This window comes from Eschrichtius robustus, chromosome 16, assembly GCF_028021215.1.
Source record: "Eschrichtius robustus isolate mEscRob2 chromosome 16, mEscRob2.pri, whole genome shotgun sequence".
NCBI lineage: Eukaryota > Metazoa > Chordata > Mammalia > Artiodactyla > Eschrichtiidae > Eschrichtius > Eschrichtius robustus.
In genome coordinates, this window is record NC_090839.1 from 87,426,711 (window position 1) to 87,442,555 (window position 15,845).

Sequence of the window (15,845 nt, forward strand, 5' to 3'; positions counted from 1 at the left end):
CAAAAGGACAGCACATTCAATATTTTTGCAATTATTTTCTATTTTAAGAAATTTGATGTTTGATATTAATCTTTTATAATTAAATAAGCCAAATTGTAAGAAGTATCAACGATCAAAGAGAGATGAAAAAAGCTATTACTTAAAGGCAACTATATACCTGTTATACGTTGAAAAATCACACCACGAGGTACAGAATCAAATGGGGCTATGGGTCTAAATGGATAAAGGGTTTACTGCCAATTATATGAGATTAACTAAAACCCAAGAAAGCAGAGTCAGGGAAGCACACGTCAAACACAAGGATAAGAAACGGTCATCAATATTTTTAAAATTGTTAGTTTCATCCAACCAGGAACAGGTCCAGATAACAGAAATTTCTTTCTGTGACCAGAGTCTGCCTCTAATATTTGCCCACTCACTCTCTGGTTCTGCCCCCAAAACTAATAAAATACACAGGTCCTTCATTTCCACGTGCAGCATCTTCAAACAGAGGGAAGAGTGGTGGTCACACTCCCCACCCCACACCTGAACGTCTCCTTAGCTCTTTTCCAGGTTGTAATCATGCTCTTTAAAAGGCCACTGGGTCCAACTAACGCAATCAGACATCTGAGTCCCACCATCCCCCCGGCCTGCTCTTCCACACTGCTCCTGACACCCCAGTACATGCTCTTCTGGCTTAAGCCAAGAAAACCTGCGGTCAGCCAGAGTAAGTCGCAGCCTTTCATCCACTTCCTGTGAAACTTAGGGCAAAATCCGAAGTCTTCTTGGTGTTCCCCTGAGGCCCTAACTCAGCCCCATCCCACCCCACTCTCCCTCCTGCCCAGCGCACTCCTTAGCCTGCGACGCACAGCAGCACTTATCACTAGCTGAAGTACTATGCATTTGTTTCTTTCTGCTGTTGTCCGTCTACCCCACTAGAATATAAATTCCTTGAAGGCAAGGATGCAGTCTTGTACACAAGCCTTGAACAGAGCCTGGTTCTAGGAGGTACTCAATCTATGAATGCAGAGATGGAGAACGAACAGTCTTAAAAATAAGTGGGTCCTGAATATCCAAAGGGCAAAAAGTAAACATGGACCCCTACTCCACTCCATTCACAAAAGTTAATTCTAGAGGATAAAGATCAAAATGCAAAGGACAGAACTACAGAGCTTTTAGAAGATAATACAAGAGTATCTTCACGATGAGGATGCAGAAAATGATTTCTTACAAACAATATAAAAAGCATAAAACAAAAGGAAAAATTTATCACCTTGACCACAGGAATATCATGAACTTCTGTTTATCAAAAAATTCGGCTGAAAGGCTTAGAAACAATGAGCACACCTAGCAGAGAGACCTTGGTCTGTGTCCATTTCTTCAGGAGCCCTCATTCCTTTGATAGGGAATGGTGACTCCAGGGCTGGGGGAGAGAGGGCACGAGGTGAGCCAGAAACATCCTGCCGAGCTACAAAGGATGCCCAGAAACTGATGGGGACACGACACAGGAATACAGGAGCCAGCCAAGAGGGGCTCTCAGCGACTCTATCTAGACAATCTGGTCACCAAATTAATGGACTGTCACCCTTTAAATAAATTAAGAATCCATGAGTCCATACTACTATAAACAAATATGAAAGGAGACAAAAAGATCTTCCTTTGTAAAAAAAAAAAAAAAAAAAGGGCACATGGAGGTAGAAAATCACCATTTTATATCCATACAAGAGAATATGATCCGGCAATGAAAAGGAGCAAACTACAGACAAATTTTGCATGATGGAAGAGTTTCAAAAGCATTATGCTGGGACTTCCCTGGTGGCGCAGTGGTTAAGAATCCACCTGCCAATGCAGGGGACACGGGCTCAATCCCTGGGCGGGGAATATCCCACATGCCGCAGAGAAACTAAGCCCATGTGCCACAACTACTGAGCCTGCGCTCTAGAGCCCGCGAGCCTCAACTACTGAGCCCGCGTGCTGCAACTACTGAAGCCTGCGTGCCTAGCGCCGGTGCTCCGCAACAAGAGAAGCCACTTCAACGAGAAGCCCGCACACTGCAATGAAGAGTAGCCCCTGCTCACCACAACTAGGGAGAAAAGCCCGCACGCAGCAACGAAGACCCAACGCAGGCAAAAAATAAAAAATTTTTTTTCAAAATTATAAAAAAAAAAAAAGGAACCATACAATATGCAGCCCTGGGTTTGGCTTCTTTCCCTTGGCCTGGTGTTGGAAATGATCTGTTCATCTTGGAACACGAGTCAGTAGTTCATTCCTCGTTACTGCTGAGATTTCGTTGTATCCACGCACCACGGATGACAGACATCTGGACTGTTTCCAGTCTATTATGATTCTTAAGGCTACAAGTTTCCCTCAAAATATAGCCTTAGCTGTACCCCAATTACATCTGACCACATATTGCCCTTTTCTTTGCTCTTCGTTCCTGTGGGACTTCAAGCAACTATGCCACTTCACACTATTCTACATGTCTCTTAACTCTTTTTTAAATTTTTTATCTTTTTCTCTCTCTGCACACATTCTGGATAATTTCTTTTGACTTATCTCTTACCTAAAGATTCTCTTTCTGCTTTTTTTTCTTTAATCTGCTTGGGCAATTTTTATAAGGTTTGTAATTTCTTGGAGTGTTTTCAAGTTTGTCTTTCATTTATTTTAAACAGAGCAGAAGCATAGTTATAACCTAGCTGTGGAGATCCTCATATCTGCAGTCTGAGCAGATCTCTTTCTGCTGCTTCTGTGGGCTCTTATTCATGCTGCCTTATTTCCTTGTGCACTTGGCTATTTCTCACTGCTCTCTCTCCAATGCTCTTTTAACAACTGAGCACCTACTATATATCTGGCATTATCTTTGACGCTGTGAGAGACGTAAAAATACAAAGGGAAAACCTCTTCCCTGAAACTTATAACACAGAAAGATGACGGACATACATTACCACAAAAGATCATTATAAAAAGGTCACAGCCTTAAGTGATATGAGCGAAATAAAAATGTCACACAAAAGGATCACTCTGGACTGGAAAAGCAAAAGATCCCCTGAACACCTATCAAGCGCTGGCGCTGCAAATGTAACGGTGAGCCGAAGGGAGAGAGGACTGACCCTTGATTCCTGAAGCTTGCGACCTAGTGGAGGAGGCAATACTAAAGGAGGATTACGACTGAGAGAAGTTCTAACTCACAAGCGCCCAAGGTTCTTCCCATTTTCTCTAAAAGGCAAGAGAAGCATTGCTGGGCAAACAACACGTCATTTTCCTGAACTGAAGGAACATACTTAAAGCGCTAAGAGATCTGGGAGGTCCCCTCCATCCCTAATTTTCTGAAACAAGTTATGTCCCAGCACAGAGAATTGGACCGTCAGCATACTTAGGGTGTGCCAGGAGCTGGTAGAGTGCGTGTTTATTGTCCTCCAGACTCATCATCGCCACCAGGAAGCACCTGATCACTTCCCACGCCTGCCTCCGGTAGCAGGGCTCCGTGTTGGCGCTCTTCAGGCAGTCCAGAGCCGTTTCGATGGCCTACGGCAAAGAGACGCAAAAACTGTAGTCTCTGCTGAAATGACATAACTCTGAGAAGCTTGCACGGAAAGCACGTGCACCACCCAGAAGAACCTGAATGCATGCTTGCTCCTGAAGAGAGCACAGGGGGCCTGCAGACAGGCTAGCAGGTATTCTCCAAATGAAACCTCCAGAGAAGGCGACAGAAGTATTATGACATAAAGAGCTGCCATGGTTCAAACTGAAATGGGATGTGGAGTTCACTAATTTCATGCTTAAGTAGCCAATGGGAGATTCCAAAAATTAAGTGAGCTCAGAAGGCCTCTTGTGGTAGATTTGCTGGATTAAACTACAATCTGAGTCGTCTCGGTTCAAAACTAAAAGATGACTTTCCTAAGCTTTTACTAAATTCTCTCTTTAAAAGAGGGTTTACTTCATTTTTTCAGAAAATCTACATAGCTACATACACATTTTATCCTTTTCATTAGGTTGACCAGGAAGGCAGAGAAGGAACAATCACACACAAAAAAACACTTGGAGTCTTTAACAGCTAAGATATTAATGTTAAAGATACTTATATACCTAGAAATCAAAGCCTTAATCTGTGTTGAAGATTAAAGATTTATCCCGGCCCTGTGTGAGGAACCAGAGCTGACAGGGGACAGGGGCCCCACCCTCCAGACGCAGCCAGGCAACACAGCACAGAGGGTGACAAGGGCCCCTCACTGCATCACCCCCAGCTTGCGCGTCCGAGCTCTTCTGGGGCACCACAGAAGTGCCCTTTCTCCTGCTGCCTCTGACCTGCTCAGGGTTATGTAATAAATCATGCAAGGATAGTCTGAGAAGTGTTATTTTTAAGAATCAACATAACCTACGAGCCAATTACCTGTCCCTTCCCTGCCAAAAGAGGGATTGTAAAGTGTGCCAAAAGCAGAACTGTTGTCACGTAAATCCACTGGCACTCGCCCTGCTGGTCATCCCCTTCCCTGCTGGTTCCTTCAGCCCTGCAGGGTGTGCCACGGCCCTCAGGATGCTACCTGCTGGGAAAAGGGCTCCGAGAGCACCACGGAGTCCCTGGGAGGGTCCAGGAGGACCATGGAAGCTTGTCTTCAAAACCTGGTTTCTTCCATGCTTTGGATGCTTTGGGGAAGAACTACTTCTAAAGGGATTTTCTTGCTCTGCTTAATCTATGCAGAGGTCAAGTAAAAGTCAGATGTCTTAGTTTTCATTCTAATACCAATCCTGCCACTGACGGGGCTAAAGCAAATACAATCCTAACTTAAGGAAACGACCTAAAACGTGGCAATGGGCTAGATTCACAGTATGTTCGCTGTGGTAATTTTCAAGGTAAAGACAGAATTTTAGTTGTATTTTCTTACAGGGAAACTAGTGTTTATTTGGCAAGTATTTAGATAAAGGTTTTGATGAGAAGCTAAGACTGGAAAGGGCAACACCGTTCCATGGGGCGGGGCTGGGAGAGGGGTGGACACAATTTGTGTGCTTGAGAAAGTTGGGGGGAAACGTGTGTGTGTGCAGGGGGGACAGGTGGACTGAGAGACGACGACAGGAAACAACTCCAGAGTGACATTACCCATGATGGGTACCCTTCCTCACAAATGTTCAGTAAAGTCTGGCTTAAAAAAAAAAACTGCAGAAATCACTACTGTGTAAACTCCTTACTACAGAAAGGTAAACAAGCTGAGTTCTACCGTACAATGCATCAGGACGGAATAGAATGAGCCTGAGCAAAAGGAGGGCTTTGACTGGTTCCAGGCCACAGGACACTGTTAAGACCAGGCCTGCAAGGAGTTCAAGAATCCCAGCCAGCGTCTGGCTCACTGAAATGGCTGAGTCACTCAGATACACGTGAAAGGCTTCTATAAAACCCTTTCCAAAAATGCGCATTATATTAACGGCTAGATAAGTGTTCTGAAAAGACATGGTAACAACAGCTGTAACGCAGGCGGGAAGGCTGGTCATATAATAAAAAGGGGAAAGTGGAACGTGACAACGTAGATTGTAATAAATACAACCTTAGCTGTGTGACAAAGGACCAGGAGGGGTCAGTAAGGTGAAGGGGCGGTGCTCAATAAGGATCAAGCAGAAGCAGCTGAGTGCTCTACAACACGCTGGGGACAGTCTGCTGATTTTTATACAAGGGCAGAGGCGTTCTAAAGGGCACACAGAGAGAAACCAAAGAGCTGTCCGTGGTGCGATAAGGAGCCACGTCTGGATAGAGACTGAGAGAGAATCAGGTACTCAGGAGTGACGGAAATGAGACAGGAACGGGACTAACTTGGGTTCTAAATGACACAACGTAAAACCTATTGGACATCAAAACAGACTAAGTGCAAGGGTGGGGTGGGCTGGGCGACACCTCCCGGTCCATCAGGAAGGATGGCCCTGCCCAGGGTCCAAAGTCCTCAGGGGCAACACCACCCACTGGCCTCCTGGAGTGATGGAAGCTCCAACCGACCAAGCTGGGCCCCAATAAATCTTCATCTTCTTTGAGTTAGAAATTCCCACCCCAAAAGTATATGTTCTATTTCCATGTTTTCAAATAGAAATTAAATGTCTTAAAATGAAACTTACAGTATCTTTAAGAAACTCCCAGAGACTCCAAAATTTACCTTCTCCATCGGGAGCTGAAGAGATGCTTTACAGTCGGAAAACTCCACTGTGATACTGGGGCCTTGAACTTCAGTCACGACGTAGTGCAGCTTCTGGGACTCCTTCAACATCTTCCTGTTACTGCCACCAAATTTACCAAGGACACGATAGGCCACGTGCGAAATGCTGTCTGCAGGGTTGCGTAAGGTGCGCCACAAAGCCTGAAAGTCAGTGTGCTTTCATTAACCCTCCGAGGCGATGCAGTCCCACGGTCCCCCAATCCCAACTCAAAGGTTATGAAAGACTACACGGCAAAAACTCCTCCTCCGACCTCTGGCCCCCAAACACACAGTTCCCTTCTGGAAGCCAACGATGTTAGTCTGGTGTGTCCTTCCAGAGAAGTCGTATGCCTTTACAGAAAATGCACATATAAATATAAATGTTCTTCCATGCTCCTGCAGTACAAATGGTAGCATGTCATAAACAGTGCAGAGCTCAAAGGCAAGAAAACTAAACAACACATTGTTTGGGCAGATATCAAAATGGGATGGGGGAGCAGAGAGGAAAACACAATTTGCTGGCACAGTTCTTGACCTTGGGTTAGATGGTGCCTTCTCAGGTTTTTACTTCTATTATTAGACTTTATAACTTACAAACATGATACATAAACTACCTTGTACATTTCAAATCTGATATTAGAAAGCACAGTGAAGAGGGAAAACAGTGATCATAAAGGGACCTGCATTACGGGAAAAATGAGTCACTGTGTACCCTGTACTCACAATTAGGATAAGGAACAGAGACGCACTCAATTGCTCCAAAACACTGTCAGTTTTCCCACACTTTTTCACCTAAATTATCCTAAGTCCTCAAAATCACCATGGCTCACTATTTAAACCTATTTTCTTAGACCACCTTCTGTAACAATGCCAGGTATTAGTGGCCAACGACAGTCAACATAAAATCTTGGAACTCTTCTTAAAAGCAAAATTCCAATTTCTCTTACATTCCTGTAGGTCCAAAGAGGCTTCCCTTCATGACTGTCGAGAGATGTAGTCTAAGACTCCTTACCCTCCACCTGGCCCACCCAAAGCTCAGGCATCCTCAGGAGAGGGGTCTTCTGCTTACCGCCCCAGGAGGGGGTGGCACTGGGAACGGGAGGGTCCCATCTCCCAGCACTCGCACCGGTTCTTAGCGGGCTGACGGTACTCTGCCAGTTGTCCAGCAGGTAGGGTAACTGTGCCTCCAAAAGCAAGCAGCAGCCCTGACCCAACTCTCCCTGGGGCTGTCTGCCTCACAGAAGGGCAAGAGGCCCAAGAACCCATCCTTGCCTCCTCTTCCCACAGGGAGCTCACCCAGGCTTGGGTCGGGCCCACGGTCTGCCTTCCAGAACCAACGGTCTTGTTCTCCGCTCAGGCTCGAGAGTCAGTCAAGCCTCCAAATGACTGGACTTGGACTTGGAGGCTCCAACCCAACCTCTAGGCCACACTCTCCTGCCTAGATGGAGCCCAAGGTCTACATTTCAGGAATGGCAGGCGAGTCCTGGTTGCATCTCCAACTTACCGTCCAGAGGCTCCTGTACTTGAGTTACCGCCCATCACAGAAAGCTGGCATTCGGACCCCCTACCTGGGGCCAAATACTCTACACCAAAGGGGCAGGTGAGTAAGCAACAGGCAGCCTGAATCGCGAACAATTACCAACCACATTACAAATCACTACCATCAGCAAAACATGAAGGAATAACCTGATATTTGACACTGAGCTCTAATGACCACAAAATACAAACTGGTTTCAAAACCGCCTCCTTTCTTATCTGCTCTGTTTCCTTTGGGGGTGGCCAGACAGCTCTACTTCCTTTACAAGTCTGCATCTCTACTGTGTAACTCGACATCACTCCTGGAGAAAGAGAGGATCTCCCTGGAAGAAACAGCAGCCATTTAACACCTGCCTTCCCAAGTCATCAACTTCACGAGAACATGACACTGTGCAAGCCCTATGAAAGGGGAGCAATCCTGCAAAACCAATATTCACTCCACACCTGCAGTATTTCTTTACATCGTTTCGTAAGCCAGAAGACCCACACAGCAAGTTGAAGGCTACACCAGTAGCCCACCAGGGAGCAGGGAGCCCACCGCTCCGCACGGGAGCTCAGCAGTGGCCAGCCACTTCTGAAACTGCCAGCCTAAAATCCTCAGTGAGAACCAGATACATGAGGCCCGGCGCCCTCTGCTGGCGGCACGGAAACGCAGACTGACCTGCATGAGCTCTGCGCGCACGGGCTGGATGTGGTCGTAGAGGAAGTCGGGCTGCAGGTTGTCCACACACAACTCCAGAGTCCTCAGGCCTTGGCTGACCAACGTCTGAGAGCCGTTGAGAGCCGACACCAAGGGGTCCATCAGCATGGGCAGATAGGGCAGGAGCGAGCTCAGCCGCACAGGCACCGTGAGACACAGCTCCACAAAGAGGTCCTTCATGTGCTGCTTGTGCAGGCCGCTCTGCAGCATGTTTAGCCCTGCGCACAGGGTGTGAGGCCATCGGGGGCGGTTACTTCCCAGACACACGCCCAAGTTAACTGTACAGAGTAAGTGACCCGCCTTTTCACATAAACGTCAACCTGATAATAGGAAGACTTTTTACGCCTTATAATTTCTGTATTAGCTAAATCTATTCTGTAACTGCACCCTGTGACCTCTTCCGTCTACCTTATTCATGGTGACAACAGCAGGCTGCACATAGTTTCAGTTACAATTAATATTATTTAATGTTGATTAAATTAATTTAATATTAAGGACTAATAAATATTATACATCAAACTTTTAAAAATCATGTCGTGCTATGAATAAGCCTAATCTAAAGAAACAGACTCCAATATGATGTGTCCATATCAAGCTTGATGTTCATAACCTTACGTGTTTTTTCAGATTTCCAGTAAACCACAGTTGATGTCTATGCTCTAAAATAAACATTTTTTTTAAAAAAAAATCCACTTTCAGTTTTTATAAATGGGAGGAGCTTCCTGCTTATAAACACAACCCCCCCCACTTTTCACGAGGGTAACCAAGTATTTACTGAGCCCCCTCCTAAGACACGTCAGAAGAGGACCTGCCCACAGAACCTTAGAGACAAGTGGAAAGAGAAAAGCAAGTAACAGTGGCCGCAAACAAGGCACATCCCAGGCAGCTGAGGCTGAAGAAAGAGGAGCTATCAGGGAAGGCATCACACAGCAGCCACACCAGATTCAGAATCCAGAGAAGAAGGTGGATGAGGAGAGGGCACGGCGAAGTTCCCAAGGAGGGGATGCACTTGAACAAAAGCAGGTGGGGAGAAGGACGGTTGGGAAGAGCGCAGGAGGGAAAATCAGACCCATCAGAGCAGAGGGCGCAGGTTGGGGAAGACAGGGGACGGGGTCAAATATGGACGACAGAGCCTGACGATGGGCCTCCTTAAGCATCTGGCCTGGGGGACGTAGGGCCATGTTACACTCAACTTTCAAGGATTTCCCAGTTGCGAAAATTCAATCCCTTGCCAAGCGCTCACCCTTATCAGAAAAAAAAAAAATTCTTAGGATAGTGTTTCTAGTCAGTTCATACCTGTAAACATTCACTGGACCCAATATCCCCTTTAGTTATGTATACCTTGAAAGCATTCCTAACACACAGGAATAAAAGAATTCTGTCTATGCAAGTTAGCAACTAGATAAAAATAGAAACATATTTTTACGTATTTTATATAAAGCTTACATCAGCTTTATAACTTGTTTTTTTCCCTTCTTGTTCTGATTCTCTTTCAATCTAGGGATCCCTGATCTTACTAAACCACTTTCTAGAACTGCTTACCAAATGCTACAAAAATGTAACAAAGTCCTAACCGGGGTAACTAAGACCTTCCAACTCCCATTCAACCGAGCAGGGAGAAGAACCCATCCCTCTAAAGATCCACTGCCTTTAAAGAGAGCAGGACACAGGGATGGACACCCACATATACACACTGCAGGGGACATGTACACACATCGCCTCACCATGACCTTCACCAGGTGCAGAGCAGGAACCCCAGCAACCAAGGGAAGCAAGACCGATGCACGCACACAAGACTAAAAGGCAACCAACATCACCGCGCTGACCTTGCAGTAGGTTTGGAAGGAGAGGCAAAAATTCCTGATACAGGAGATCATGGCTACCTCCCCCGATGGAGCGGAACAAGGCTCGAAGCAGCAGGAAATAGTTATAGGGTTCTTTGGCAGTCTGGGCGAGCTCCATTGAGCTGTTCACAATCTTGTGCAGGTGAGGCTGCAGGATGGAGAAAAGGCAGGTTAACAGGCTCTAAATGAGGAGGGTTCACTGCAAAAAGATAGGAATGGAAGGTAATTTTGATGAATTTATTCCAAAAGGAAAAACAAAACAAAAATTTTCCAACTTTTATTTGACTCAAATTAATTTATCTTAAAACATATGTACGCTTCCACCAGTTTGGCTGTGAAAGAAGCATTTACTAGGCTCCTATCTTACTATGTAGGTACATGATGCCGAGCAGACACTTTGCAACAGGAACTGGAGGGCCTGTGAGCTCTGCTGTTCTTGTCAACAGTCCTTCATGAGACCAAATAATCAAACAAGATGAGGGACTTCCCTGGTGGCACAGTGGTTAAGAATCCGCCTGCCAATGCAGGGGACATGGGTTCAATCCCTGGTCCAGGAAGATCCCACATGCTACGGAGCAACTAAGCCCGTGAGCCACAACTACTGAGCCTGCGCTCTAGAGCCCACAAGCCACAACTACTGAGCCCGTGTGCCACAACTGCTGAAGCCCGTGCACCTAGAACCCGTGCTCTGCAACAAGAGAAGCCACCGCAATGAGAAGCCCACGCACCACAGCGAAGACTAGCCCCCGCTCACCGCAACTAGAGAAAGCCCGCACGTGGCAATGAAGACCCAATGCAGCCAAAAATAAATAAATAAATAAATTTATAAAATAAAATAAACTCAAAAAAAAAAATCAAACAAGATGAAAGAAGCCTGCTCCTTAACTATCAGAACGCAAAATGCAACCTAAAGGAACTGAAACTTCACTACCAAATACCATACATGCAAAGTTTGGAAGAACCTCAAAAGACATTTGAGATGGTAATGTTTTAGAAGACTTAATTGAAAAATGTGTTCATGAGCATTTTATTAGCTTATAGTAAGTTTAATCAACATTTTAAGACAGATTAGTTTTTTATCTTGTACTTCAAATCCTAGTTTTTTTTGTTTTTTTTTTTTTTTAAATTATTTATTTATTTATTTTTGGCTGTGTTGGGTCTTCGTTTCTGTGCGAGGGCTTTCTCTAGTTGTGGCGAGTGGGGGCCACTCTTCATCGCGGTGCGCGGGCCTCTCACTATCGCGGCCTCTCTCGTTGCGGAGCACAGGCTCCAGACGCGCAGGCTCAGTAATTGTGGCTCACGGGCCCAGTTGCTCCGCGGCATGTGGGATCTTCCCAGACCAGGGCTCGAACCCGTGACCCCTGCATTGGCAGGCAGATTCTCAACCACTGCGCCACCAGGGAAGCCCTCAAATCCTAGTTTTGACATGTGACAGGTTAAGTTTGATGTGAATTTTTTTGCAGGTGTATTTAAAGTGAACTGTGAACTGTAAACTACCTGTATAGTCAGTGATACAATTACAAGTCTGTTACTGTATATGGCAAGATATATTTCTTTTATGGATAAATCTTACATATTAGTCTCATGACAAAACGTTCTATGAAATTATTCTTTGAACGTCTTTCTTGAACAATATTCCAAAACCCCATCATTAGACTTGTCTAATCTATTAGGTTTTATTCTCTTTTTTGTTGGTTGTTGTTCTACATAGCTGTCCCAGATATTGGCAAAAAGGGAATAATTTGAAGATACCAAATTATGCGGACAAAGACTCCTATTAACTATTTTATATCTTTCTAAAAATTTGAATATTTTCTTTTTATACTAACACAAAAGCAACATCAAGGTTGTTGACAACTGATTACTATACAACTGAAAAAGTGGAGAAAACTGTCACATAAAAGCACAAATTACTGTTGCTTTATATCACCACCTATATATTTACTTGAGAAAAAAATGGAACTTTTCCCCTATGGGAAAACATCTCTCTTCAGACAGAACTGATGATAATATTCAACTTTCTACAGAAATTAAGTGGAAGAGAATTTTGATAAGGTTTTTGTTCCATCTGCTGCCTTTAGTGGATGATGTAACCATGCATTGGTTTCTGCCATTTGCTAGAAATCAAATAACTGATGAGATAAAATTATACGTATAGGATTAGTCATCTATAAAAGTGCGTTACGAGACACATCCCTCCCAGATGGTCTTAATAAAGGAACACAAATTGGCTAGATTCAGAGGGGAAAAATGAACAAATAGTTCTGAAATGGGATGTTTATGTGCTGCCACAGAAAATATGAACACAGAGAAGATGTGCTGTGGAAGATGGGTATGTGATGAGAACTGTTACACAGCCAACCATTTCCCATTGGATCTGAGAGGTAAGATGTTTTTTCCTCCTATATTCTTTTGCATCACTCAATTAAAAAAAAAAAGCACGGTGTGCTCCTACACTACTTGTGTGGTCCACACAAGAAATGAGTTTAAAAAAGAAAATCAGAGTGCCAGGACTAATGACAACCCCTGCCTACCACGAGGGCTCTGAAGTGTTCATTTTGGATCAGGAGACAAACAGATTAAGCTCTGCTTTAGAAACACATGAAACGTTTTCTACACTTGGCCCTGATTCGTTGTAAACATTTATTAATTCAATATTACAATATTTGTAAATATAAAGAGCCACTCCAGTTTCTGTTCAAAATGAAGAAAATTAAAAAGCAACAACAAAAAAACCCAAACACAATGCACAGCTTGGATCTGAGTTTACCTTCAGCATTTGTTCGTTTTCAGCTGCGAAGAGGGAGACAGAGCCAAAGACCAACTTGAACAGCTTGAGGTACAGGTTGGAGAGCTCCACATTGGAGCCCATTTCTGGCAGGCGGTCCAGGAGATATTCCACCAGAATTGTAGCAAACAGAGCAGAGGTAGTAGGATTTGCCAAGAAGGAATTGGCAACAATCTATCAAAACAAGAAACACACACACAAAAAAACAAGAAACACATGTGACAAAAATCATTACTTCCAAAAAAAAATCCCACAAGGACTCCGAGGCAAAAAATATACAAATCAATTTTCACTTCAAAGTAAAGGAGCTGTTACAGTGGAGGATTACTGGACTCAATGTCAATATTATGACATAGTATGAGTGTGTTTCATGTTTTGGTAACTGCAATCATTGTTGCTTTTGCTGTGGTCATCCATGTACCATGCTTGGTGTCAGTCTATTTATTTCTTGTAAAAATAAATACAGTGTCTGTGGGTGAGTTGTGAAAAAAAAAAGAAAACTACCATATGGCAATTGTATCAGTTACCTATTACTTTGTAACAAATTACCCCAAAGTGCAATGGCTTAAAACAACACACATTATTTCACAGTTTAAAAAAAAAAAAAAAAAAAAAATCATTACTTCCCCAAAGCGGATTCAAGAAAAAATAATGAACTTGCCAAAATTACCAAATCAAATCTGTATCAGACACTTCAAGCAATGAATTATCCACCAAAAGAAAAAGAACAAAACCGATCTGAGCGCTGAGCGGAGCAGCTCACTTAAGTACTTAATCTGTCATTTCATCGTCACCATCAAGCACCAAGAGCCTACATCTAACACGTATTTAATTTCTACTATGAAAGGAACTGGGCCAAAGCATCTTAAACTTTTGAAAATTTTTTTTTACTACAGCCTAATAGTTCTCTAAATTTTGCTCTACAAGCACTATCCTTAGGCATATCACTTAGAAAATAAAAGGAATACCAAGTATTCGACACATGTTGAAAGAACATAAGAAAAGAGTGTCATACCTGAAGAGCGTAATTTTTTGAGATTCTTTCCACCATATAAGGGACTGTAGTCTGAAAGATTTCTTTAAACGTTAATGGGTTCATCATTGTGAAGACGCCGGCAAAGTGCTCCAATACCTCCTTCTCTTCCTTCATTCTAACAGTTTGGCAGTTTGCTACTCGAATGTATGTCTGTCCATTTCCTGCTATCTGGACCTAGCACAGGAAAAAAAAACCACACGGGAATTAAAACTGAGTATCTCTGAATATGTTCCAATACACAATCAGATCAACTGCATACTTAAAACAGAGTATTTGAGATAACAAATCTCTGCCACCTCCCCCCCTCCCAAATCTTTTAAATTCTCTATTCTCACCTTAAATTTGCAAAAAAAAAAAAAAAAAAAAACCTCAAAAAACAAAAACCTTCGTTAGGTGTTCAAAACAGTAAGAAATTTAGTAAAATTAAGTATCGTTTCTATTGCATTCCCTTTACACCATCTGCCCCTCAAAATACACTGACACCTACAGGAATTCTCACCATAAATGCAACCCTATGCCACAGAACAAAAGCAAAGCTGGGTATATGAATACTCTAGACCATCCAAATAGTAACAGATTTCTGAGACCCCTTCCATCACTAGCACCTCTAATTCTAAGAGGCGTTTTCCACACTCAGGAGCCTGGTTTGAGGGCACTCACTGCCTTACCTGATAAATATCTAAAGCCTGCATTGCATATTTCACAAGTTTTATGTAAATCTGCGTCTCTTTGGGCTGCAACTGCTTGTTGGGAATGAACTGAGTTTCTGGAAAAGAGATAGCACAATAAGTTAACGTGAATAAAACCCACTCTATGAAAAACATCATTTGTCGAAATGATTCAAGAGCACAATTACCACCAAGCGCTTTGCACGACGTTATGCCCCACGTGATTGTCTTGACGCCACAGACCAAGGTTTTTACCAAACTCCGGCAATCCGTGACTTGGAATGTCTGCTTGTCTTCCTTGTCCTTTTCTCCTTGCTTCTCAAAGGGAGGCACGGGGGCTGGCGTCACAGGGGTGGCAGGGGTGGGGGGCGGGGGTGGGGCGGGGGCGGGAACGGGGGCTGGAGAAGGGGCAGGGCCGGGAGCTGCAGGGGCCGCGGGCACGCCCGGCAGAGCTGCTTCCACAGCTCCGAGTTCCGACTGAGGCTTGCACTTCTTAAAAATGGCAGAGAGCTGGTACCTCGCAATGGTGTGGAATTTGAGAACAAAAACCTGTCAGGAAGAGAAAGTGGAGGGGAGACAAAAATCATTCCTCTTCAATAGGCCAACAACCCTTCCAGAAGACAGAAAAAAACTCTCTCTGAAACCACCTGCTGAAGTTGGTGCTTTTCCCCCACAGGTACTACAGCAAGCGTCACCACCTCCACTTCACCCATGGAGAAGCAGCTCAGGAGAGCTGGGTGACTGGCCTGATGAGCAGGGCCTGGATGCGACCGGGGACTGCTCCGGGATCCACACTATCTACCCCTGACCCAGGCACCCTGGGTATCTCTCCAGAGAAGTTCACAGATAAGGTAGCACTTGTCTAGGCGGTGTCCCAGAAAACAACTCTCCTGATGACTCGCCAGGAACTATGCTAAGAGCTGACGCGCTGCCTTACTCGTCTCAAACAACCCTAGGAAGCAGACACTGTGACTGTCCCTGGTTAGAAGACAGGCAGACCAGCAGAGGGTCAAGCATCTCGCCCAAGGATCCTTGGCTAGTTGATGGGGTAGTGGGGATTTGAACCCAGGTGGTCTAAACACCCAGGACCAAGCTGGCAACTGGGCGGCCCGTGAACTGCC

The 15,845-nt window shown here is 44.4% G+C and overlaps 1 protein-coding gene across 7 annotated transcripts in view; it reads right to left on the reverse strand.

The window, feature by feature from the left end:
* Positions 1 to 15,845, reverse strand: part of TRRAP (transformation/transcription domain associated protein) — a 111,355-nt gene that overhangs the window by 73,856 nt on the left and 21,654 nt on the right. For all 7 annotated transcript variants that reach the window (XM_068525247.1, XM_068525250.1, XM_068525248.1 and 4 more), the window contains 8 exons: positions 14,913 to 15,273; positions 14,725 to 14,822; positions 14,036 to 14,230; positions 13,003 to 13,194; positions 10,215 to 10,380; positions 8,350 to 8,606; positions 6,114 to 6,314; positions 3,353 to 3,504 (listed from right to left, as the gene is read on the reverse strand). In XM_068525247.1, coding sequence (XP_068381348.1) covers positions 3,353 to 3,504; positions 6,114 to 6,314; positions 8,350 to 8,606; positions 10,215 to 10,380; positions 13,003 to 13,194; positions 14,036 to 14,230; positions 14,725 to 14,822; positions 14,913 to 15,273 — 1,622 coding nt within the window. The remainder of the gene's footprint in view (positions 1 to 3,352; positions 3,505 to 6,113; positions 6,315 to 8,349; positions 8,607 to 10,214; positions 10,381 to 13,002; positions 13,195 to 14,035; positions 14,231 to 14,724; positions 14,823 to 14,912; positions 15,274 to 15,845) is intronic.